Raw genomic sequence first — 25,287 nt, 5'->3', positions numbered from 1 at the left:
TTAATGTGCATTTACAGAGTAAACAGAGGGCCAAAAGGGGTCAAACCAGTGGAAGTGAAGGTATGTATTACAAAACCCACACAGTACTGAATTACAAACTAAAGAGTGATGTTTTGTCAAAAAAGGAAATAAAGATGTCGATTGGTGGCACGACATATAGATAATATTAAAAACTGGCTTGCATGAGGACCAAAGTATGTCTACTCTGAAGTTATATCACACAGACTGTAAGCAATTTACAGAATTTAAGTTAGTTTTGCATATACAGGAGTTGCAAAATTAGAGAAAACACACTGAAATATAGAACGCACACAAAAAAAAAGATGTATATATATAAACCTCCACGCAGTCATCAGGGGTTGGCCTAAGTCAATAATTGCCACCATTGAATAAGAAACAAACAAAAAAGACAGGAAAAAACCTACAGGGGAAAAAGAATAATAATAATAATAATTAAAAAAAAGCAAAACCAAACAACTCAAAAGTAAAATATCCTCATTTGTTTTCCAGAACCAACATCCTCTAGTCTGCTTAGCTGCTTTGTAGAATTCCTGTTGTCCTCCCTGTTCCTCATGCAAAAAAAAAACCAAAAAACCAACAACTTTTTGATAAAGTTTGTGCGGTGTTTTACTGGGGTTGATGTTAAATAACTATGTTTTGTTTCATTATTTTGCCTCTGCTTCCAGGCTGGAACGGTTCTTTCAGAGTAGGAAACCAAATGTCATCCATGGTTAATTCTGTAGTACTGATGACTTGTAGGCCAACCCCTGAGAAGTCAAGGATGAGGCTTCTCCTTGCCGAAAGAAAAGGAAACTAGGTCTTGCTGTTACAAAACGTTTGATTACATCACACCAGTTCTCTTCAAATAAAAGATCAGTGATACGCCAAAGAAAATAAGATATATCAAGAAAACATGTGGTATCCTCTTCTTTTTATAATATTTATTTATTTATTTGTTTTATTTAGTATTTTTGTTTGTACTTCCTGAAGAAGGTGCTCCTTGTGTAGAGATTTAGAGTACATTGGGTGCAGAGTGGTGGTTGGAGGTTAGGGTCAACTTTGCTGTCCGCTCCGTGGATTTTACAGGCGATTTGCTCTTTGCTTTAAGAAGAGAAAGTGATATTGGAAAAAGTCAGCACTTTTAGATTAAAGCAAAGCACCCTTCACAAAGCCACAAACAAGAAGCAGGACAGAAAGTCCATGGCTTGTAGCTATCCTCGCACCTGCGGAAGAAGTTATAAGATATTCGCTCATCTTGCAGATTTCCAATGCTCCTTATAAGGCTGTTTTAAACACATACATTTATATATTTAATTAGCTCGCCAGGTTGGCTCTGGTGCCCATGAATGTCTTGGCATGCACTGCAAACAACAACACATACAGAGTATTTCAGTCCCAGGGAGGTTTTTGTTTTGCTTTGCTTTTGTTTCTTTCTGTCTTTTTAAACAACATTAACCAGTGAAACCACATACCAAGAGGAACAAACCCAACCACCTTGCACCTCAGTGTTCTTTACAAAATCACTTCCAGCATCACATCTTTGACTGCTAACAAAAAGGTCATGTAGTGGCTAAATACTGTTTTCTTGTAAAACAGAGGAGATACTGGCAAATGGCTGTGCTATTTACAAGGGGGAAACAAAATACTAAAAGGGTTGGAGTATTTATTTTTGTGAAATTATATTTTCCCATTTTTTTTCTTTTTAAAAAACTATGAAAACAATGGTACATATTATTTCTAAACACATGACTTCATATTTTAAGTATACCAGAATAAAAACATTCAGAACTAGGCTAATTAAACTGAAAAGTTCATACACCAAGGACATGAGCATGTAGATGTCTTACATATCAAGTGTCAGTGCATGATAACTCCCTATATCATAAAGAATTACATTGAAAATTTGAAACATATTACTTGAGGTGAAAACCATAAATTTAATTCGTTCACACTATAAATAAAAGTTCCAATTATAACAGGTTAATGCATGGTTAATAGATTTTATAGCCGTGTTGTACACTTGGAAAGGATGACTGTTATGGATGGTTACAGGCATCAATTCTATAACAAAGTAGCAATGGTGTTATAAGTAGTCCATAATAATGCTGGGCTTTTAATAACTGGTTATTTTTTAGAAATCTATTAATCATGTATAAGCTATTTTTGTAAAGATTTTAATATTAAACTGAATACTGGATTCAATTGCAGCCACAAAAGGCACATTTATTGTCTCATCAAGAATATACACAATGAAAGCAAAAAAAAATACTCAAGGCTAATGCTTATTTTTTAAAGTTTTCAGATGTTTATCAGTAAAACATTTCTCTGTATCTTCTAACTATGTTTATAGGTGTAGCAAGAAGTATTTCTGTTCCTGTCTTTGGTAAATTTTTCCCTTCAAAAATGAAGATTAAACTAAATCCCAGAGCTCTGAAGACTGCTTCTGTTTGTAAATACACAGTGCGAGACGTTGCATACATAGTAGTTGCCATAAAAGACACATAGTCCTGTCACACACACAAGAGCTTCCAAGTAACAGCGATGTTTCAATCATCCACGTGGGAACTGAATTTCTAAATGAATATTAACTTTTAAGTGGAAACATGTCTCAAAGACATTTCTAAGATTTTTAAAGAAGTCCAAGGGAACTCTGAGCTTAGCTCCTACTGAACGTAGACAGGAGTGGGAAGCCTACTTTTCTCTTGCCCATCTGATAATACCTGTACTACACTGCAGGAGTTTGCTGGGCTTCTCAAAATACTTGTTCTGTACTAGGAACAAGCAAACACACAAGCAAATTTGCTGTAACTTCTTCCTGTGGGTTCTTCTCACACAAGTAGTATTTACAAGCTTGCACCCAAAGGTCAAGTTCAGTTTCTGGTTTGAGTTTTGTCGCAGCATGGCTTTGTTCTCGCTTTTGTATCAGGTGCAAAATTTGTCATTATTTGTCAGATTTTTATAAAGGGTTTTATTTCCCTAACTAGGTTAGCAGAACTTAGTTAAAACCTTTGTCAGTGTAAGATCATTTCATGATCTATTGCATTATTTTCACTCATTTTATTCCATTTAAATGTTTTTTTGATTGAACTAGAGAAGTACACTGCTCAAGACAATTCTAAAGAGGTCTTTGGAGATACATTTCCTCTGCACAAAATATGTACAATGCAAATAAGGATAAATACACAGAAGAGTCTCATGGATATTTTTAAAAGAGATTTTTTAACAATTAACGGCATTATAATTTGAGAATTTGAAAGCTGTACTGTGTGGAAGAGAAACAGCATGATACAAAATAGGTTTGACTTAGACTATTTCACAGTGGGAAAAGCAGCACCATAATATTTGCAGGCAAAGCATTCTTTGATTTTTGTCTTGTGTTGCTTTTTTGCAATATGACATCTGTAGATTCCCATATTAGGGGTCATATATTTCATACACATGATAACCTTTATATTTATAATGTTCAGTCTCTGTATTAATCATGACCTGGGATTCATATCACATGTTCTAAATGCATGCTCTTCTGTAAGCAGCAGCTTTGTTTTTCTTTATCTTGCAAGGGATTTAGGTTAGAATGTGTGCAGTAAGTACAAGCTAAAGCAATATGGAACACATTAGAAAAAATTAGGGGAAATACAACTAAAACAATTTCAGCTTCTAGGTGAAGAAAGAGGCTGGCTGGATTGTTGGAAATCCCTGTCATAAACAGTGTCCTCCGCATAGTTTCAGGAACCAATTAGTATATCCTAACATCATATCAGGTCTGCATATACTGGCTTAATACTTTCCAAAGTGCTGTCTAACCCAAACTGATACCTTTTCAGTAATATATCACCCCTAATAAAATTGACTTGCAATATACAGTGACATATACGACTATTAAGTGTATTCTCATCTTTTCAGTGATTCTCTATGAGATAGAATTGGAGTTTAAATATACTCAGGTTTCCTTTTTTTCTGAAAATAAAACCGCTCTTGTTCTCTCATGAACCCAAATATTTCTTTAGATTTTTGAAGGGTGAAAGCTGCAAATGCAGAATAATAACATAGCAAAACCAAAAGCAGCCTTTCAGACTATTTCCTTTTTCTACTCTGTCATATTTGCTCATGTTCTATTATTTTGGTTTCCCTCTTGATAAAAGATAAGTGACCAGAAATAGTCAGAAATTTCCATTTTGACTGCAAATCTAAAAGTCATAGGGTGTTTAAATCAGAGATTTATTTTCACTATTTTTAGACATGTCAGAGGAGAAGTACAGATCAGAATCCAAATCCAAATGTCTTGAAAATACCGAGTATCCAAATTCAGAGTGTTCATGTTGTAGATGTGTTTTTCGTGTACAGTTCTGACCAGGACTTAGTATTTCTGGAACTGTGATACTATAATCCTGTCAATCTGGATGTGATTTTCCTAAACTGATTACTCATTTCCCCGCCATTTCTAACTTTATTTTCTAATTAACATAATGAGAGCTAAAAGAAATTGTATTGCAGGTCAAGAACACTGGGAAAAGCTGGACTATAAGTATGTTACCCTCAAAGACAGTAACCTGGAAGAAGAATGGTACTTTATACGCATATATTATTTCTATATTATTAGTTAAACTCTACTTGATGTGTGGGTCAGGGATTGTCACATTTTGACCTATCAGCCACTGGGATCCAGTTAAATTCTTCCTGTGAGATGTAAATACCCCGTGTTGCCTTTTGTTTTCTTCCACTGACAGACATCCAAAAGAGCAAATGTCCATGAAATACGTAGTCACCTTCTGTAAACAAATGCTGTATTGCCAAAGGCATGTGATCGTGAGATAAGTTTCTGTGCAACAGCATGAAAGAGTAGCTCAGGCCATTAAACTCTGAAACTGTGATTTATTCAAATGTGTGGTTTACTTAAATGCTAAGAAAACAGAAAAAAGCAATAGTGATAAATAATTGTGACCTTAGTTTTATTATTTTATAATAAAATAATCTCTGTCACAAATGCTGAACCATATTTCAAGGCTCATAGTGTATGGACCAAATAGTTAAACATCAATTTTTTTCTGTTAATGAGATTAATCTTAAAGCATCTAAGTATAAAATAAAGCCAGCAGGAGTAATAAATTCTCAGTAAACCATAACTGATCAAAAAACTAGTTACTTATTGCATGCCTGAGTGACTGCAATCCCTTGCTTTCACTAAGATATTGATCAGACAAAATTTGCATAAAAATACATGGGGATTTGGGACATGAGCAGAGAAAAGTAAATGCTGGTGTCATAATTTTGCCTATTTATTTTTCACAAAACACTGATTTGTAAACTGAGCAGCTGCCTCAGTTCTTAGAGTTGTAGCATCCCCTATTTGCAAGAGTACCTTACATGGTTAACCACCTTGGGTCTTCAAGCAATTTTCATCTGCAAAGAGTTGAAGTTTAGCAAGTTTGGCATTCCTTGTGCTTGCTAAAGTTTGGGAGGTCTCTGCGAATTACTAGCCCCCTGCACTCTGACCCTCAATACCTGTCAGAACTTCTGAAAATTGGGTTCTTACGGTTTTGGATGCAAAGATTAGTATATCACCATATTAAAAGCAGAATGAGTCTCTGTATTCAACAGCACTGCTTTAATATTTTACCAAACATATAAGTTTAGTGAGGATGTCCGTGAGTTTCCTTTAATTAGTAAGCCACTGATCACAAGGGAAGACAAATGCCTGAGTAGAGTCTTGGTTCTGTGCTGACCAGTAGAGGAGAAATACAGGCAGTCACACGGAAGACCATCTTAGATTCTCTGTTTGCATTAAGTAAACTATCCCTGCACAAATATATGAGGGATATATATTCAGCTTGTGCTGAATATGAGTTAATTTTGTTGTGCTACTGGTTTCTGAAATCACATAGGTGTTGAAACATTGGAAGCTTCATTTTTCAGGAATTTGTGCTGATATTTTCTGTCTTTAAGTGCCTGGTTTGTTGTTTTGCAACACTCGGCTTTACTTTGTAGTGTTAGATTCCAAATAGCTTTCTTGCCAGCCCCAGTTGAAACCACATGAAATCACGATTTTGCATTATTTCCATGTAAAGTAAGTAAAAGTTCATGAAATACTTGCCTTAATTTTACTGGGAATATTAATGAACCATAAGAATTATTGGAAGATGTTTGCAGTTTTACATCCATAAAGACAGGTGAAACCAATTATGGCTGATTTTATTTGAAGTTTTATTTGAATATGTCTCACACAGGTTTTAAACAGATTCTTCCTCTCTGGCCTACCAATTACTATCGTTTTTATTCCTCTGAATTGCAGAAATCACCATTACATATGGCCCTCCTATAGTGCCAGAAAGTGTACTCACACTCAGGAAGAAAATTTCCCTTCCACAAACATAAGGTCTCCCTTTCCTTCCTTAGGGGAATTATTTCTCATGTGTATTTAATGTTCAAGCACCTGTGTTTGAATTTGAGAGACTGAATGACAAAAAACGAGCTGTATGTATCATCTACAAGCCTCCTAATGCAGGTACTTTTGGTTAGGCTTCTAGTCCATCTTTCTCCATTGGCTGTACAGTAGTCAGTCTAAAATAGTGTGAATTGCTCAATGCTGTCTAGGGAAAACATACCACAGAGGGCAAGTGAATTCATCTTACACGCCAGAAGAAAAGTTCTGAATTTCTGATTTATTTTTTTTTTTTCATTTTGGAAGAAAAATACTGCTTCCAAATTGATGGAAATTAAGAATAGGAAATTTAGAATAGGAAATTTAGAATAGGAAATTTAGAAAATTTAATTTGTATGAAGTCTACTTTGACTTTGTATCCAGCTTGTAGCTCTGTTCATCTGCTGTGTGTTCCTTTTCTGCCAGTGATGCCCAGAAGAGCAGGTGAGGAAGAGGGATGGGATCCTATACGGATGGTTATTCCCTAGCTTTCATCAGGTAAGGTGCCCAAGCAAACAGAGGTGTTCAGTCATGTCACAGGGCAAAGGAAAGTGACAACTTTCCAACCCTGAGTAGAGGAGAGACTCCTGCCAGAGGTTTAAGCCACAATAACTCCTGGAGCTCTTTCTGGATAGTCTAGTTGGCTTAGTCCACCTCTAGTGTAATTTTTGCTCTCTTCTGTGTCCTTTAGCCTGTAATGCAGGATTACATTCTCATCAGTGCACTTCCTTCTGGTTTAATATGCAGTTTGTTTAAATTGTGTTAACAAGTAGTTCAGGACTAAATATTTTACATATTAACTTCGTTAAGAAATCCTGATACAGTTTTGCATTCTCTTTGTGAGTGTCATTCATTTCTGTAGCAGGGATCCTAAGTTTTATTCAAATGCTTATGCTTCTTGGAAACTTACTTAGGTTGTTTTGGTCTAAAAGTGAGTCTAGCTATCTGGACCGACTATCCCATCAAAAATTCAGCTTCTGAAATTTTAATTTCCCTAGCATTCTCATGTGATATTCCCATAAATAAGCTTAGAGTAGTAAAGTAGCACTAAGTTAGATACCCACGCGATGAAATGAAGTGTAGATTAATCGTCTCTGCAGGTGATATGTGGGGTAGATCGTGTCAGAGTCAAAATGATTTTTGAACCTAAGGCACACGGCTTTCAGCTTTAGATATACGCAGAAGCATATTTCTACTTCTAGCAGCTTAAAACATTTTAGTGCTCAGCTGCTTCAAATTTCATGTGCTCAGCCAAGGATATAGTGAGTTCTTGATGTCTCTGAATTGTTTAGTGGCTGTACAACTGTGATTACTTCCATCACTATGTATTTATTATATTGTGAAAGCTTTTTTGTGTTGATACTCAAACTTCCCTGACCGACCTTCTTTTCTTAGGAGAATGACATTCTGTCTACCTGGGGCTCTCAGTCACAATTGTTCAGGCATCAGTCATTTGAAGCAGATATCCTAATTCTCTTCCGCCCTTTAGCTAGTGCTTGAGCCTACAAAGTTTCAAAGTTTTTTTGTCTGTGTTTTTTTTTTTTTCTTTATATTGAATATCTCTTCACATGTATAAATAATGCATTGACTTCAGTTGTTTCTATTTCAGTGAGAGAGTACTTTTTGGAAAAAGGCTTGCTAAGAGAACTATTTCCAAATAATATATGAAACACAAGTGTTAGCTATTTAAATTATGTGAGAAGCAGTCCAATACTGAGTGCCCATCACAACCATTAAAAGCTGAAGGGGAGGGGGGCAAGCTCAAGCATATGCAGGCCCTAAATTGGTTAATTGGTATTGTTTGAGAACCACTGGCAGCATGCTTTATGACTGCTCTTATCAGCGCTGGGCACCTTTCTCTCATCCTATCCCTGAAAACCATGGGTATAAAATATCTTAGACTTTTTTAATGTGTGACAGAAAAAAATATATAAACCAGTACATTTCTGTTTATCTGTAGGAAATAGCTGATTCGAAAGCAAATGCAGTTTTTTGTGACTGTCCTGTGGTAACCCATCCTCATCCCTTTACCTGCATGTAGTTATGCTCTATCCTGCATGAAGGAGAGAACTTAGGCTGTTAACTTGAATTAATTCTTGAATTGACTCTTTAGTTAGTAACTGGCTTCTGCTCTTGTAACTAAACATGGCTCCAGCACAAATTGCTCAGCAGTTTTGTAATGTAGATAAATGTGTATATATTTGGTATATGCCACATTGTAATTAAACTGTTAACAGAGCCATTTCTGAAAGATAGCATATAGTTGTAACAAGAGGGGTTTTTTAGAAAAATAGAATTGAACTCATCTTTTTCCTCCTGTGCTTTTTACATCCTGTTCATCCTTCCATCTATCAGAAAAAAATCTTAAGTGGGATGATACTTAATATTACTCTATCATCTTCAACAGCACTGTCATACCAAGAAAAATATATACAAAGAGGGTTATTATAACATAGACAGAAGGAAAATTATCATTCTTTGTAAATATTTCAGCATGAGATATTCAATCCCTTTGCTTGCTTTTCACACCTGACACTGCTTAGGCTTATATTTGACATACAGTCAACCTGATCTCCTTCTATTTATATCATTTATATAAGAGCTTTTTTCATGGAACTCAGCTAAGCTCCCATTTATCTGTACCCATCTGAGTGGATGAGTCTGTTTTCTTCTGCCTGATTCCTAGATGGTAAGTGTTTTGAGGCAGGGACCATTCTTTTGATCCGTTGTTTGCCTGGTGGATAATGTAGTTGTTATAGAGATTAGAACAATGCCTCTGACTAACAGAACATACCTCAGTCTAAGGGCTATGACTCACGAGCTCTTAATGGTTCTAACTGGAGCTCTTTAAGATGATAGTGCCTCCATCTCTCTACCTCCCCCTCTTATGGAAATTAAACCCCCAAAGGTAGGAGTGATACAAGCAAACCCTATGCCATCTCTTCACCTATGTCAATTTAACAACCCAATGTTTTCGTTTATCCGCTGTCATAGAAGCTTAATTTAATGCTCAACACTATGAACTGGGAGAGCTGAGGAGCAGGCACTTGTTTCCTTCTGCTGTCCAGGTCTGGGGCAATAACTTCGGACTGGGGCAAGACAGAGACTTTGGGTGGCAACATTTTAAATTATAAGAGCTAAATCAGAGTTCACAAGTCAAAGCCTTCACCCTTGTTATTACTGTGATACAAACAAAAAAATACAACATTATCACCCCTACAACCACAGTGCACTAGTTTGAAAATGGTGGATTGTGAGAATGAAGCGTGAAGTATTTGTGCCAAATACTGTATTAATTCTCCCTTTTTCATACTCTACATTGTTGAATTTTTCTACTTTTATTTCAGATTTTTTTAGCTTTCTCATTACAGTTCTGAGATGCGGGATCAATCATAACCATGAAATGTCATTTATCATTGTTCAAAGACTCTTCAAGTATAAGATGGTCACTGATCAGGACATATTGCACGCATGTGAATAATTCAACAGAATACAAAACAGGTATTCAGCATGTTATTTTGGCAGAGTTTCAGACAGGCACAATGCTATGTCTCCATATTCTCAAACAGTATTATTCTACTAAAGGGCTTTGCACAGTCTGAATGTCTACCTCTCTGTGAAACCTACTGCTAGTTCTTGGCTTCATGATTAATTTATTATTGCTTGTTGACAAAACATCTTGCCCTTTTAACTCTTTTTTCGGTTGCACAGAAGAACTGGAGTTGGGTACACCATCTTCTATGGTCATGTAGAAGTCACTTCTTCAATCATAGCCCTATGGCTGTGATTTGGTGGCAGCAGGAGCAGCAGAGGCAATAACAGCAGTAGAAATAGGAGTGGCAGCAGAAGTAGCATCCAGATTTGCTATCTGTGTTTTTATTGCTGTTGATGAACACACAGATCGTATGTATGAAGCACTGGGAACACTGTTTGTGGCAGTTAACTTTCACATTTTTATTCTTCTCAGGACATTAGACAGTTTTGCTCCAAGACAATAGCATTTGTCATTAGGTGGGGAAACATGAGGTGGATCAGACTGGAACACCCAGACACAGACAGGATAGCAAGTTGCACTGCCAAAAAACATGATGGCAACTTCCTTACGATACAGCAAAATGAAGGGTTTGGGGTAGAATCTTCTTTTCAGAAGGCCAACGGAAAGATCATCATCTGCTCTTCAAATGACATCCGGCTTTCTCATCAGCAAAGCAGGATTAATTGATTATTACTGTAGCTGTAAAGAAGGTTATGTGTCTGGAATATCTTTGAAGCTCATGAATTATTTAATCAAATGGAAAATCCCTGTCCAGAGAATAAGAAGATACTATGAGTGTTGAGCTTTCTAGCTAGTTCAGTCTAAGGTTTCAAATATAAACACGAGAAAAAAAGTTGGCCAAAGCTAAAGAAAAACCACACAAAAAACCTGAAACAAGAAAACCCACTACCAAGAATACCCCCTCCCCCTCAATCTGAATGAGCTGAAAATAGCAGTTTTCAGGTATTTTCCTTCCCTTCATCCTGCTCTCAGGCAGCTTCACTGTCCTAAACATCTTTAGATGGTACAAGCTGGGTAAACCTTCGGTTCTACTTATAATTCACTCATGCTTTATCGAAGAGTATTCATCTTCATCCTGATGCTTGAGCCAAATTTTTTGCAATTGTAAATGAATGCTGTTCCTTTGGCTTCAGCACAGTTGTATCCATTCCAACTACCAGATATTTCTACCCATTCATTTTAATTTTAAGTGATGCAAAGGATTTTCATAATGAAGTAGGGCACCATAGATGGGAAACTTCCTGTTTCTTGTCTGAAACAAGCGAAAATGTCCTCTGCTTTTCTGTATATGTGTCAAGTAACAAATGGCTTGTGTTCTGAAGCAAGAAAATCCCATCAGTTATTTCAAGAGCAGGTCCTGTCACATATGCTGCAATCTCTGATGGCCCACTGCAAGCTGCCTGATTGTATAGCAATGAAAAGCAATTTGATTGAGCTGACAAAGAACTAATAAACACCCACCCCTCACCCACCCCCCTTTTCTTTTCTTCCTTTCTTTTCTTATCTTTCTTTACTAACTGTTTGGCCCATCTGCAATATTTCAAGTGGTTAATTAACAAAGTTATATCAGGCATGCAGAACAGAATCCCTGTGATTCTGCTACTCAGGGAGCTCCTGTGAGGTCCCCTACCAGATATTTATATATCAGTTTTGTTCTAAAGGTGAAGTGAGTCTGAAAGATTCACTTTTAAATAGCTAAAAGAAAGGAAGAGACATGATAAAGTGCGTATGTAGCAATGACGGACAGTGAAATATACTGGTAAGGTTACTAAAAGACTAGGAAAGATCTCAATATACATGTGTGTGGATAACAACAATGTAGATGGAGAAAGCGCAGAATGAATTTCTTAAACTTTGTCCATTTAGCTCCTGCTGTGTCTGTCCTCAGTGTTTCTGGATTGACTTCATAGGAGGCAAATATGTAATGCAGCATTCAAAGACAGTTTTCCATGTTTTCATGCATATAACCTGTGCAGTATCTGAAAAAGCAACTGCTTAAGAGTACTCCAGGCTACATTTGAATAATAAAAATGGAAATCTGCAATGGAGTCCCCTTTCCTGTAGTAGGCTGTTTCAAATGGGCCATTACTTGCTTTCTCAAATTCTCTCTTACCCCTGCTTGTGATTAGCTAAGGTTATCTAACATTTCTTTCCACACATGATCACTTTTACAGGAATATGAGTTACAGTGGAGATACCGTATGTCTCAGGACAGAATCCATGATTATCTCAACAAATACGAGAAGACAGTGATTTTCTTCTATGATTCAGTATTCGTGTTTAACCTTGGGCATGACTAAGGTTGAAAACAATATCTCTGGTTTCAGAGAGGATATGTTTAAAAATAAGCATAGCCAGTACTCAGTCTGGCATGGGCATGTGGGATTGAGCAACTGCTAAAACTCATAGAACAACAAAAATGAACACATATTGGTTGGTGAGCGCTTTCTCTTCTTAGTTCCTGAACCTGTGTTTTTGTAAGAGGAATAGAAATGAATAGAAAGGTGACAGTGGTGTAGTAGCAGCGACTGACAATGGCAGTGAGGGATGGCTACAAAAAGTAGATACCATTTTCCTTGTGACAGCAGTTAGAATTGCAGATCCACCGAAAACTGTTTATTACTGGGTTCAGTAGGACTAAGCACTAGGAACAGAAGTTTAAATACTTGTATGCATTTGGTTCTATGTATTGGTAAGTATGTAGATATAAGAAGTAAAGATGTGGGTTTTTTGAAAGAAACATATGGCAGTAGTGATTTCATTCTGCATTGGAAATCCTGGCCTATAAAAAAGGAGTTTAACTGCTGTTAAGTTATTTGGAGCAGATTAGCACTTCTCAGAAGATGCATACAGTTTCAAGATCAACAACTGACCAGCTAATAGGGCTACATCAATTAACATGGCTAGAATTTGTTTCATTATTTCAGAGAAGCTAAAAAAGTGGAGGGGCTTCATTTCAGGAAGAGAGAATCAAAGTGTAAGTTTCAAGTAAAAGCAGAGATTGTAGTGTATAACAGGTGTAAAACGGGATAGTCCTCGCATCATCTTTTTGCAAGAATTTCTGAGAATAAGGTTCAGAACAAGAAGAACAAAACTCTCATTTGGCTTTTGCTTTAATGCAGTCCTAAGGAAACAGGGACTTGACATTTTGCTGTGCAGCAATCACAGTAATGGCTGGTGCCTCCCAGCCTTACGAGTACTCACAGTTTCTAAAACAGCAGCCTCAAAAGCCAAAGACTTTCTCTTACTGAAGAAATCAGTAATGTTGGCTGTCACCTTGGTGAAGGCTACAGCAGACTTTGTCCCTTCACTTTGAGAGGAGATGTAACATAAAAGAAAAAAAAAAACAAAAAAAAAACCAACAACACAGGAGTTGGTTTATATCCCATAACGTTTGAAATTGGACATAAAATTTATGCTTACAAAAGGTTGATAATAAAAGAGTCCTGGATTCTGTAGATAAAGATTCTGTAGATAAAAATGGAGGCTGGAAGGCATGTCATTGATTTATCAGTATCAACAGACTGAAGAGGTATATTTTCTCTTCTTTTGCATTCACACCTGATGATCAGCTTCTCAGTGTGATTTATGATGCCAAGAATCCGGGTCATTGTGTCTGAGGTAAGGACCACCTTCTCCTTTGTGCTCCTTTTCAAGTCACTCACTGCAACGCTGCCATCGTCACAGAACAGTTTCGGCATGTAGTTAGGTCAATAGGTGAATTTGTTACTTCAGGAAAGAATAAAATGTTGCTAGAAATGTGCAGCCTGTATGTAAGCAGTCAGACAATGGACCTAATGTCACTTCTTCATTTGTAGCTCTTCCCTCTTGAGTTCTCTGAGCCCGATCTTAAGTCTGAAAAGCAACTAATGTCTTTGAGTACTTTAACACAGCATTGGCAGAACAGGAAGAATTTGGGGGATATATGAATTCTCAGCACATCAAATTCTGCAGCCCTTTATGTTGCTATAAATGTTGAGTGACTTAAATGCAGGTAGCAGAGATTGTCTAGATTTATATCCACGAAAGAGTGAGATTTGGTGCAGCCTGTAGATTATTTAGCTTCCTTTTACCTGAGTTCATTGCAGCTCTTGGACCTCAGTTAATTGCAACATTGCTTAGAGTTGCAAGGCTCTCTGATAACTCCGTACATTAAGCTTTGGGCTAAGATACGTTGCTATGAATTATGCAGAAAAAAAATGTCTGTCACTCCACCTACATAGGACATTTTCTGGATATATGCAGATTAGCCTGTCAAATTACTCAGATTCCTGTTAAGCTGTGATGGTTTACTTCATTTTCTGCAGCCCATGAATATGAAATGAAAGGGTCAAGCTGTTTTAGCTTTGACTTTTGCTTTCTTGACATTTTTGACTTTGAGGTAGACATTTAGTGCTTCTCAGTGTATTATCTGAAGACTGTCTGTGGGAGATGATGTTCTCTTTAGCTCTTTCTTCCTATATTGAATCTCCATTACACTAAAAATAACAAATATCTTTTTTACATTCACATGGCACTTTTCAGAGCAGTGCAAAATGCTGAATGGATCTCATATCACATAAATTTGTCAGCCCTGGCTATACAGTCCTCTCACAGTTATCACAAATATTCTTCTTTTTGAGTAAAAGGGGAGAATGGCAGAAACATATGTTCAGTTGGGAAATGCTGATATTTTAAAATGGCATTGACTATAAACTGCTTTTCTAGAGCTACTCATTAAATATCTATTATTAAGAAATAAATGGCATTCGGCAGTGTGCTTCAGGATAGAAGGAGTTAAGTAGAGTGCTATCTACCTTTCAAAAATAAATATTGGGGACAAAATATTTATATAATCAATCTTTCTTATATTAGTAGCTGAGTTCTTCAGAAATAGGTGAATACAGATTTCCCAATAATTTTGCAGTGTCATGGGTTTTTGTGCTGTAAACGTATTTTGCAATAGTCTGTGAGCACGGCAGTAAAATTTATTGCATGCCAATAACAATACACTGGCTCTCCAATATTGGAGAAAATTTGATACAATTACCTATGGTTAATAGTACTTCTCTCTTCGAACAGTATTGCTGAAGTCAATGTATTACTTAACACGAACAAACACATCACAGTCACCCACTGTGTCTTTCAAATACAAACATGTGGTTAATAATGATAAATGTGTACTCAACCATGTTTCCGTGTTCTAGGCTGGATGGAGACATTGCTTACATGTAATGCAATCACACAGCAGTCTTGTGCACGCATATATAGTTAGCATGATGTTGAAGAAGAGAAGAGTTTCTCATTTGACAGTATAAGGAGATCGTGGTGATCCGATATCATGAAAAGATTATGATACGAATGAAAATCATTACTGTCTATGATACCTCCTTTCTGCTTTTCTGACACCTCACAACCGATGTCTCTCCTTCCTCAGGTGAAGTTGGTCCTCAAAGTTACCTAGAGCTAAAACCCACCCACTGCCTTGTGCTCCTGTGGTATTTCTATTGGTGTGGAGTGAGTGCAAAATGGAGTGAAAATCCAAATCATACCGTAGCTAGAAAATCAGGCCCAGCTTTTCTCAAGAAAAGGAAAGTAAATCTTGGTTCTCAAGAGTTAAACTGATGTTCATCAAAAATATCACCAGTAATTACTGTACAGCAAGTGACCGTTAAATTGAAATTAAGCCTAATGTGGATTCCTGGTACACTCTTTTTTTCGTCAGTAGATGAGTTTCACCTCTGATGAATACAGCGTTAATCTGTGCTCCATCATAAAAAAAAAGAATTAATAAATTAAATTCTATTTTAATCTGTTTAATTTTTAAATTATTTATGATTGGGATTGTCTGCAGTTGATCTGCAGTAATCTTTGCTCAAGGAAAAAAATACAGATGAAGCTTTTCTATGGTTTGTTTTGGTATTGGTTTGGTTTGGTTTGGTTTTTGTTTGTTTGTTTGTTTTTTTAATAGGGACATGTAATAACCTACTAGCTCTCAAATAATAAATGTCCTGTAATCAAGCAAGACATTGCTTGGATTCAAGACACTAAAAATATTATATATTCAATTGTATATAGCAAGTGATTTAGTGGATTAGCTGTTGTGTGCACACTTTGGCCTCAGTGCAGTGTAGCCTGTAGCCATAGGCTTCATAACCTTTTGACTGTTTTAATTAACTTCACATGGAAATGAACAGAAACCAGAGTTTTCTTTTTTCCTGGCAAGTCTGCTACTTTGAAATGTATGAGTCCAATGGAAAATAAGAAGTATATACATTTCTCTGAAAGGAAAGCCACGGTAGAATGATGATTTTAAAACAATTGAAATAGTTCTTTTCCTCTAACAGCTCAAACATTTTTGGAAGAGCTTAAAAATGAAGGTGGCTCCATTTCAGGGAAAGAGAACTAAATGTAATTTAAAAATATTTTTTTAAAAAATGTATACAGAGGTAAAATGGTGGTAATATGTGCATCATCTTTTCTAGTAGCAATAGTAATTTTCATATCAATAATCACATTGTTCCAATCTGTAAATTAAATTTATGTTCCTCATCAAAATGTTTTTCTACTAGTATGCTTGTAAGATGAAAGTGGTTTCACAATAGTTTTGCTATTAAGTTTGTTGCATTCCCAGTTTTGCTTTTGATGACATGGCATTTGCTAGCAGAAAACTGATGCGTCAGAACAAACTAGGTTAGCTTCCATTACGTATTTTAAACTAGGCTGTGATCCCCTGCCTTACATTGGGCCCTCAGGGTAAACAGAAGCAACCCAGAAACCTTAAACTTGCACAGTTTGTTTTCCGGAGGATTTTTGTTCATTTACAACATGTCTCGATTTTTTATCCTGCCCATCTCCTTATTGCCATCATACAGTGGTCAACAGTTGCAGCTCCTATATATTAATGTACCTTTGAATAACTGTGAAATTTACTGTATCAATATAGAAAATGCAGACTTACATTGCTCATTTATACAATTCTGTACAAAATTTCCCCCAAAAAATGTGTAGTGTGTTAATTTCTATGTGACAGACAATTAAGGCATTGCTATTTAAATGCTCAATTCAAAGCCAGTGGTCAAGCTGCTGAAGATGACAAACCTACGTCCTCTGACAATCCCACGGTCCTTCTAAAGCCTAAACAACCGAAAAACAATTTTGGGCATCTAAGGGCTGCTTAGATTTACAAGCCTAGTTACTTATGAAAACAGGATTGATACTAAAAGTAGATTAATCTCACCAAGTATTAGAGATATAAAAGTTAGGTGACTGGTGTAAATTAACTTCCGGATGGGTGTTTTAATTAATTTATCATGCACAGCCATCTTAAAATGAGATGAGTCATTCACTGAAATGCTCCTCTCTCTCTCCACTCATTACAAGGAAAGCTAAGCTTCAATTAGACAGCTAACCTTAAGTGGATAAAACCAGTAGACATAAAATGCACGTATAGGAATTTTTGTTGCATTTTGTTTCTTCTGCCCAGAAACTTATTCTTCGGCTTTGAGGAGGTAAGGAAATAGCAGGAGGGATAGAGCCAGAAAAAAAAAAAAGGAGAAATAAAGGAGCACCACACTCTTCCTAGTCACAATTCCCGGTTACCTTGTTGAGTTAGCCACCTTTTACATGCTGGTAAGCAATCAAATGAAAGCTCAAAATGCTTTACCATACCTGATTGTGGACTTTGTTTGGGGATTTTGGCTGCTGCTTCAGGGCTGGAGGTGGCACGCACACGTTGATTGGCAGAGTTATGGATGCTACTTGGAACAGCTGCTGAGATGTTTTTGCGAGGTTTCATGTCTTGCAACCACATGGGAGATGCCTCAAAGGCTTGCATTCGCCGAGAGTGGCTGTTAGCGTTGACTTTGAGAAATGCCTGGGCCTTGTATTCCTGAAGGTCTCCATAGTTGGCATCGGTCACCCTGCACTCATACAAGCCTTCATCCTTTTTCCTCACTTTTGAGATCTGCAGCTTGTGGGAGATGTCATTCCCTTGTACTTTCACTGTCTGCAAATTTGCCAGGAAAACAAACAAACAAACATGTTGTCAAATATTATTCTTTCTCTGGGAAGACACTACTGATGTAGAGTCTGTCCAGAGAAGATCAAGTGCCAAATTAACCAGTGGTGTGATTGTGCTTACTGCAGGGAAGTTCCATCAAGGACGAATATGATTATTTATATCAATGAGGATGTCTGACATCTTCTTTCCAACTGTTTAGATGGTTTGCTCTGAAGCGCTAATCGGCCTCATTCCAATTAACTGCTTAAGATCATGAACATTCTTAATGAGCTTTCTTACATAAGCCTACTATCCGTGGACTTCATTGGTTAAACCATTCCAGTTAGCTGGCTTTATTGAATAAGTCAGTTTTTGAACTAGTGCATTAACATTTTTGTTGGACATGTTTGCCAATATTTAAACTTCTTTAATAACAATTTATTAGATTAGCTTGTAGTCTTCACTACATTGAAACTGCATATTTGACATTCAATTTGTCTCCTTCAGGCACATCCAAATCTGTGGTAGTTTTTGTCTATTAACCATAACAAGTCATCTTGTGTCAGGTGGTTCCTTTTGTCTCATTTATATAAGCATGTTCTTATTAGAAGTCATATATCATTTCTGCAGCAAGTATTCAAGTAGTACATATTCAAGATCATTTTAAAAGTTGTCAGCTAAAATAAGACTCCTGATTTATTTTTAATTGCTTTTAATATCTGAGGGTAACATAACATAATTTTGTCTCACATAATTAAAACACACATGAGTAAATTATGCTTCCAGAAATGTGTGATAGGTATTAAGATGTATTAGGAAAGGCAACAGATTCTTTTCTGTATGTTCATCTCTTTAGAGAATTTATATTTAATTAATTGGCTATTACTCTCTATCTGGATTAATATCTGTTGCCCAACTGGAAGCCAGTTAAAAGGGATTCAGTGGGACAGAAAACTTCAGCTTGAAGAACTACTGAGCCTGGTTTACTTCCACCATTACATAAAGATGGATGCAAACATTGCTTTGTGTCATATCAATGACGGGCAATGAGGTAATGAATATATGGTAGATCACAGAAATGTAGAACTGTTAGATTGAAACTAGGCATGTGTTATCGCTGATTATACAACTCATTGTTTCTGATAGCTTGGCATTCTGTAGTCACCAGTGTTGGCAAAGCACCTATTCTGCCTGCTTGATAAATTGAAGAGCAATAGTTGTGAATACATTATTGCTTTAAGGTACTGGATGGACTTTACAGCCTGTTGTGTTGTATCCAGCTTTGAATTTATACTTGGCAGACCAAGTTGAAAGTATGGATTGCATACTTTCAGGCGTAATGTATGCAATATTAATTACACAGAAAGTGCTGGATAGTTATTTAAACAATATTCAATAATAATATATCTTTTCTGAACAGCTTATATTCAAAAAGGATTGAAGAGGTTTTACATGAGCCACATGAGTGGAAAGAGGATCTGTAGGCCATATTCTGCCTTCATTTGCTCCCATGCCATATCTGCAAAGTTAACAGTGTTGCATGGCACTAACAGAAAACAGAATTTGTTTGGGGTTTTGCATTTGAAATTTAGAAATGGTTTCAGTCAGCATGTATGCATGTTTTCAATCTATGCCTGATTATCATTTAAACCCAACAGAAGTGCTGTATCTCAGCACAGTTTAAAAACACGGTTATCATATTTTACCATTTCTTTAAAGAATTTACTAAATGGACTCAAAAGTTTGCTCTCCTCTTCATGAAGATACTTTCCAGTAATACTAATGGAGACTCTGTGTGTGCCTTCAAGAAAGAAAAAAAAAGAAGGCTACATTTATAACAAGTATATTTGGACTGTCAACCTAATGTTGATTTTTTTTTTTTATTGCAAATATAAAATGTTTTATGCAAGCTTATAAAAATGCTGTATAAATACCCCATTGTGAATTATTATCACACATAATGAGAGAAAGAGATTTTTAACTTGAAAGATGGGACAAGCTTTACAGCCTATATTGTGTCATAGATCTTATGGATTACTATGGGCCGGTATTGATAGGGAATAAATTGGCTGCTAGCACTATGTCTAGTGGAATACTATCTGAAGACCACATGTGGGCCTCATTTGTAAGATAGTCCAGAAACTTAACTGAAGATATGGTCCATGACACAACTGGTTGTGGTGTATGGTGACGAGTATCATAGAAAATGTTAAATATGGGTAGTATGTGTATGGTTTTGAAGATAATGTATCTGATTTCTCATTTATAAATGCCCTTCAGCTATACCTAGCTGCATTTCGACCTGATGTAATTACTTGGTTAGTTATTTGTAGGCATCAAAGAGCAGCAGCGTAAAGGATTTAACAGAAATGATTCACCTCTGTTGCTGTTTTAAGCTTTGGTGGTAGTTAGAGCCTTGGCTTCATCTAAAAGGCACTTCCAAAGGGATTGTGTCTGAGAAATGGAAAATCCCTTTGGGCTCATAAAAAATACTCATGCAGCAATATCTGCTGAGTATCTGTGTCTTTCCACTGCAGTGAGCACCACACCGTGACCCCACCACCGCACATTTCTTGGGAAGCTGAGGGAGGAGGGTCTGAACTCTTCTGAGGTCAGGGGCTGTATCTTGTGCCTGACTCGGGGTATGGGTCTACTGAGGAAGGCATCCTTTTCCTGGACAAGGGCTGGAGCAATCTTGCTCATAATTTTGTTAAGACAACATTGTGGTTTAATTTCCAAATGGCAGAGCTGTAACTCTGGCATCAGAAGCCCTCTTTCTTAAGAAAGAGTCTCATTGGCCAAGAGTCGAGATTACTCCCAACAGGGAGGTCTTGTCCAAAGACTTTCTGAGCTTTTTTTCTGCCAGCGGGTATGAACCTGGGAAAGCACCCTTTTAAATAGTTGCACACCTCACTGAAGGAAAAATGTAGCTTCACAGCCAAATTTCAAGCCAGGGTAAATGAAAACAAGAGGTACAAGGATGGGTACAGGCTGCCTGCTTCACGGGGTGGAAACAGAGCCTGCTGAAGGGTCTACTGCCTGGGCCTTGCTTGCTGACGCCTTCTTGCCCAGGGGTTCCCAGGGGTCGGGGTTGCGAGGGTCTCCCCAGCCTCCTCTTGCCAGCGCCGGCGAGGAAAGAGCTGCGGGCTGCTGGCTGCTTCGGCTTGCGGTGCGGCTGGGGAGGGGATGAGGGCACACGCACACACACCTCGCTGCACCGCGCCGTGCCTGCTGCCGGGATGCCGCCGGCAGCGCCCGGGGCGGGGGCATCGCGTCCCCGGCTCCCGGCGCGGCGACGGCCGCGGCGGCGTCGGGGGTTGCCCGCGCCCCGCGGCCCCACTTACACTGATCTTCGTGCCGTCGCTGTCCAGGTCCCGCTCGGGCAAGAGCTCCACCTGCAGGGAAAGGAACACGCCGCCGTGGGTCACCGGCCCCCTCCCCGCCGTCCCCCTCTCTCCGCTCCGCTCCGCTCCGCTCCGCGCCCCGTCCCCGCTCCCCGCCGCGGAGCCGCCGCGCGAGTCCGTGGAGCGGCGCGCCGCGTCTGCCACCTACGGGCCGCGCCGGGGAGAGCCGGCACAGGCCGCCGGGCACCCTCCCGAAGCACGGCAGAGGGGCACTGCCTTACGGACCCACCGCCCCACCGACTCGCGTGGGCGTCTTTTCGGGGGGTGGAGGGGGCGCTGCGCGCCGAGACCGGTGCGGAGGTGGCAGCGGAGGAGGTTCCCTGGATGGCAGTGTAAGTGGACGTGGCCCCCCTCTGTCCCGCTCGGAAGGTTCAAATTGTGCTGTTGTATGATGGGGTTTTTGTGTCTTTGGGGCATTGGTTCCCCCCTGCTCCCCCCACCCCCCGCCCCCAAAGTGTGTGCCCTCCTGTGGCAGCTGCACGCAGAGTTAGGGTTGCCAACTCGATTGCACCAGCTGAGAATTGGAGGACACGTGTAGGATCTTGCCATTTGGGAAATAAAAAATTCACACAAGAAGCAGTCTCTGAACAGCTGCTTTCCAAAGGGAAAATGAGAGAGGGGGATAAAAAAAAAAATAAAAAAAAAAAATTAGATTTTGGAAACCTGTGTGGTTTTGTGAACATCCCTAGCTGCAACCTGAGAGTGACGGGCACCAAAGGCACCATCCCTTGAGGTGGGCATTTTTATCTGCAGGTTCCTATGCTGTTATTTCATGGTCAAAATTAAGTCCCTGGGGAGATCCAGAGCCTGCCTCTGCTCCCTCCTTCTTCCTCCTCCCTCCCCCCGCTTCCCTCCCATCCTCCCCACCCCTTCTGTGGTATTCCCGGGTGGTTTGGGGACCCCATGGCAGAGGATCAGTACCTGAGTGCCTGTCACCTCAGCTCCAGCCTCTTGGTCCTCAGCTGCCCGCAGAAACCACCACTGGATTTCAAGGTACACCGAAGCGGAGCCACTTTGGAAAGCACAAGACATCTCCACATTCTGCCCTTCAGTGGCCGTGACATTTCGGGGAAACTCAGTGAATTTTGCTGCAAAACAAATGTATAACATGTTGGGATCTCCTGTTACCTACTCATTGTTTATTCTCTGCTTTTTGTGTTGCCTTTTTTGCTTCTGTCTCTCTTTTTACCTTTTTAATTAATTTCTCTGTTTTCTTTTCTCATTCCCCCTCTTTTCTGATTTTGCAGTTTCCCTACATGTTATCTCCCCCCAGTTTCTCTCACACCCATGTATGCCTTTCCTCCCTTAAGCACAAATCCACCTTCTTTACACTCCAAGCTCTGCTCATGGGAAATGCTATAGACCCCCCTGCTTGCTCCCACGGGCTAGTAAAGTTTTATGTAATTAGGTCCAAATACCCTTGGGTAGAATGCAGTATTTCACCAGACTCACTGAGGGATTTTGTGCAAGACCAATTTGGAAGAGGAAGAAAACCCAGATTGATTTATTGTATTTTGTAGGGCTGAGCTGGAGACATGTGAATTGTTAAACCTTCCACAGCTGGCTGGAGCAGCTGTTGGAACAGGGCACTCTTCTGAGGTGTGGGTTATGACCACTCATCAAAATGCCCATTTCAAAGGATCTACCTGAGTTAGTTACTCTCTCTGAGAACCTCTGCTTGTGTAATCAGACCAAGAAGACATACATCTTCTGAGTCTCAGTCCTTGCAGACACTTTCTAGAACTAACCTTCACCTTTGTGTCCCAGTCCTTTAGCAAACAGGATTTGCCCATTTCAGTGTACCACTCCTAGGTTTAAAAACTAATCCTGATGGACACAGTCCAGGGCACCAGTATTTCCTCAAGTCTCAGTCTTGACTTCCTTCTCATCCTTTCCTATAACTCACTTTAAAATCGTGCAACATAATGGAATACGATAGGCAGGTGAGGGGGACTATGGACAAACAATGTAATATATAAACCCTGTGTTTCAAGAAGAGGAAAATTTGGAAAGACCCTGCAAGGTTGCTTTCTGTTCTGCGTTGTTACAGATTGACTAGAGCATATTGTGATGCAAAGGAAATATCGCTCATTGTCTCCTCCCCTCTTTCTCTTTCTTTATCCAGGCTTCCTAGCTAACCTGGAATTGGTGGGATAATTTGGCAATAGGCTCAACCAATTTTACTTCTTTTTCCCCTTACATTTGTGCTTGGCAACAGATACTCAGCAAAGCTACTGGTTTTATATTTCACGGTGTCCCTTTTCTGTCCCTCTGCCCCTGCCAGTCAGCGATCGCTAGTCACCTAGTTATACTGATAAAAAAACATTTTGTGTATTCGGGGCTTGTAAGTTTGGGGTTTGGGGTTTTCTTGGTTTTTTTTTGTTTGTTTGTTTGTTTGTACGTTCCCTCCCTTCCTGGTCAGTGCGTGTGAGCGGTGTGGGGAGGCGGAGGGGAACAGTGCCAGCATCCTCCCCCACCGCGCCGCCAGGCGCAGCCTCGCAAAGCCGGCGGGGAGCTGCCGGCGGGGAACGCCGGGCAGCGGGCGGGGAGCAAGCAGGGGACGGCGGGGAGCAGGGGACGGCGGGCAGGGAGAGGGGGACGGCGGGCGAGGAGCGGGGGACGGCGGCAGCGGGCAGCGGGCGGCGCGGCGGCAGCGGGCGGCGGCGGCGGGTGGGGGCAGCGGGCAGCGGGCGCAGGGGGCGGCCCCGCGAGATCTGTCCATGGTGCTGACAGCGTCGCCGCAGCCCGGAGGTCCCGAACAACTGGTTCCTGCAGCGCCGGGGCTGCTTGAAATGCAAAGAGCGCCTTTGGGCGAGGAGGGAGGAAGGCGACGGGGGGTGGGGGGGGGGGGTGGGAGAGCATAGGAGGGGGTGGAGGTCTTCAAAGAAGTAGATTTTATCTTTTGGTCCCTTTTTTTTTTTTTTTTTTTTTTTTTTTGGCGCGGGCGTGTTGTGGAGGGGGGAGGGTCGCAGAAATACTCATAGAATCGAAATTAAGGTCTGACTCTCAGGATTGCAGGACAATAGGAGAGGAAAGGGGACGCAGCACCAAAGGAGACTGCAATATTTTAAGGGAGGAAGTAGATTTAGCCATCGGCACCAGGTCTGAATGCAATAATTATGCATGCACGGGTAGGTGTTTATTGTATGCATACATGCATATATACAAACATGCACAACCCAGACACATGTATGTCGATTCACCAACACCCCTTTGCTCTTCTGCAAGGTGCCTGTTATTTCCCTCTTTGCAATCAAGTAAAGAAAGCTTGTTTCATTCTCACTTTGGGGAAACTTCTCACTCTGTTCCTTTTTAAAGGCAATTTTAAAGCCAAATTTAAACCTGATGCTTGGTATTCTCATCTCCTATACATTGTGGTTGTTCACCTTCTTTTTATTCTCTTCTTCCTTGCATCCCCCCCCTCCCCCCATCCTGTTCTTAGTCTGTTTTAACATAGAAAAACACACACACGTATTTGACAATAAGTGATCTTACCTTGGGTAGAAAGTCCTTGTTGAATATACATAACTGAAAAGAAAATGAATCCAACATAAGCTAGAAAGATCCCCATCATTCCAAGAGGAAGAAGAAGTCACATCAGGGTAACAAAAGCCAAAGGTACCCTCAAAAAAGGAAGAACTGATATATGAGTGTATATATCTCTAAATATATGAACAGAAAGAGATTTTAAAATGTTACAAAAAGGCTCTGTATTGTAGCTCTAGCTGCGACACTGGCAGCATTCTGCTACTCAGTGGAGTCTTTTTCTTTGGGAAGAGCGAGTATTGCAATACAGTGTGGTTCAGATGAGCTGTCTCAGGCGCTGTGTTGCTTGAAGTCCAGATTCAGACTTAAAAAAAAAAAAAAAAAAAAAAAATCACAACACGTTGAAAAGTGGGTATCAGCTGCCTTCTGTGCCTTTTTTCAG

The 25,287-nt window shown here is 39.4% G+C and overlaps 1 protein-coding gene across 2 annotated transcripts; it reads right to left on the bottom strand.

The window, feature by feature from the left end:
- Window positions 1-1,012: 1,012 nt before the first annotated feature.
- Window positions 1,013-24,933, bottom strand: VSTM2A (V-set and transmembrane domain containing 2A; the record flags this gene model as incomplete). 2 transcript variants are annotated; one of them, XM_082499391.1, is made up of 5 exons in its annotated part: window positions 1,013-1,101; window positions 17,625-17,961; window positions 21,300-21,350; window positions 22,281-22,447; window positions 24,855-24,933. In XM_082499391.1, 5 exons carry the CDS (start codon window positions 24,931-24,933, stop codon window positions 1,013-1,015), a joined length of 723 nt encoding a protein of 240 aa, XP_082355517.1. The 2 variants fall into 2 exon arrangements, with proteins under 2 accessions (XP_082355517.1, XP_082355518.1); XM_082499392.1 differs by lacking the exon at window positions 1,013-1,101 and adding an exon at window positions 1,147-1,223.
- Window positions 24,934-25,287: the final 354 nt, after the last annotated feature.

This window comes from Vanellus vanellus, assembly GCF_965231255.1.
Source record: "Vanellus vanellus genome assembly, chromosome: 2".
NCBI classification, from domain to species: domain Eukaryota; kingdom Metazoa; phylum Chordata; class Aves; order Charadriiformes; family Charadriidae; genus Vanellus; species Vanellus vanellus.
The sequence above is the reverse complement of the archived record's forward strand: the minus strand, read 5'-3'. Positions and strand labels throughout refer to the sequence as shown.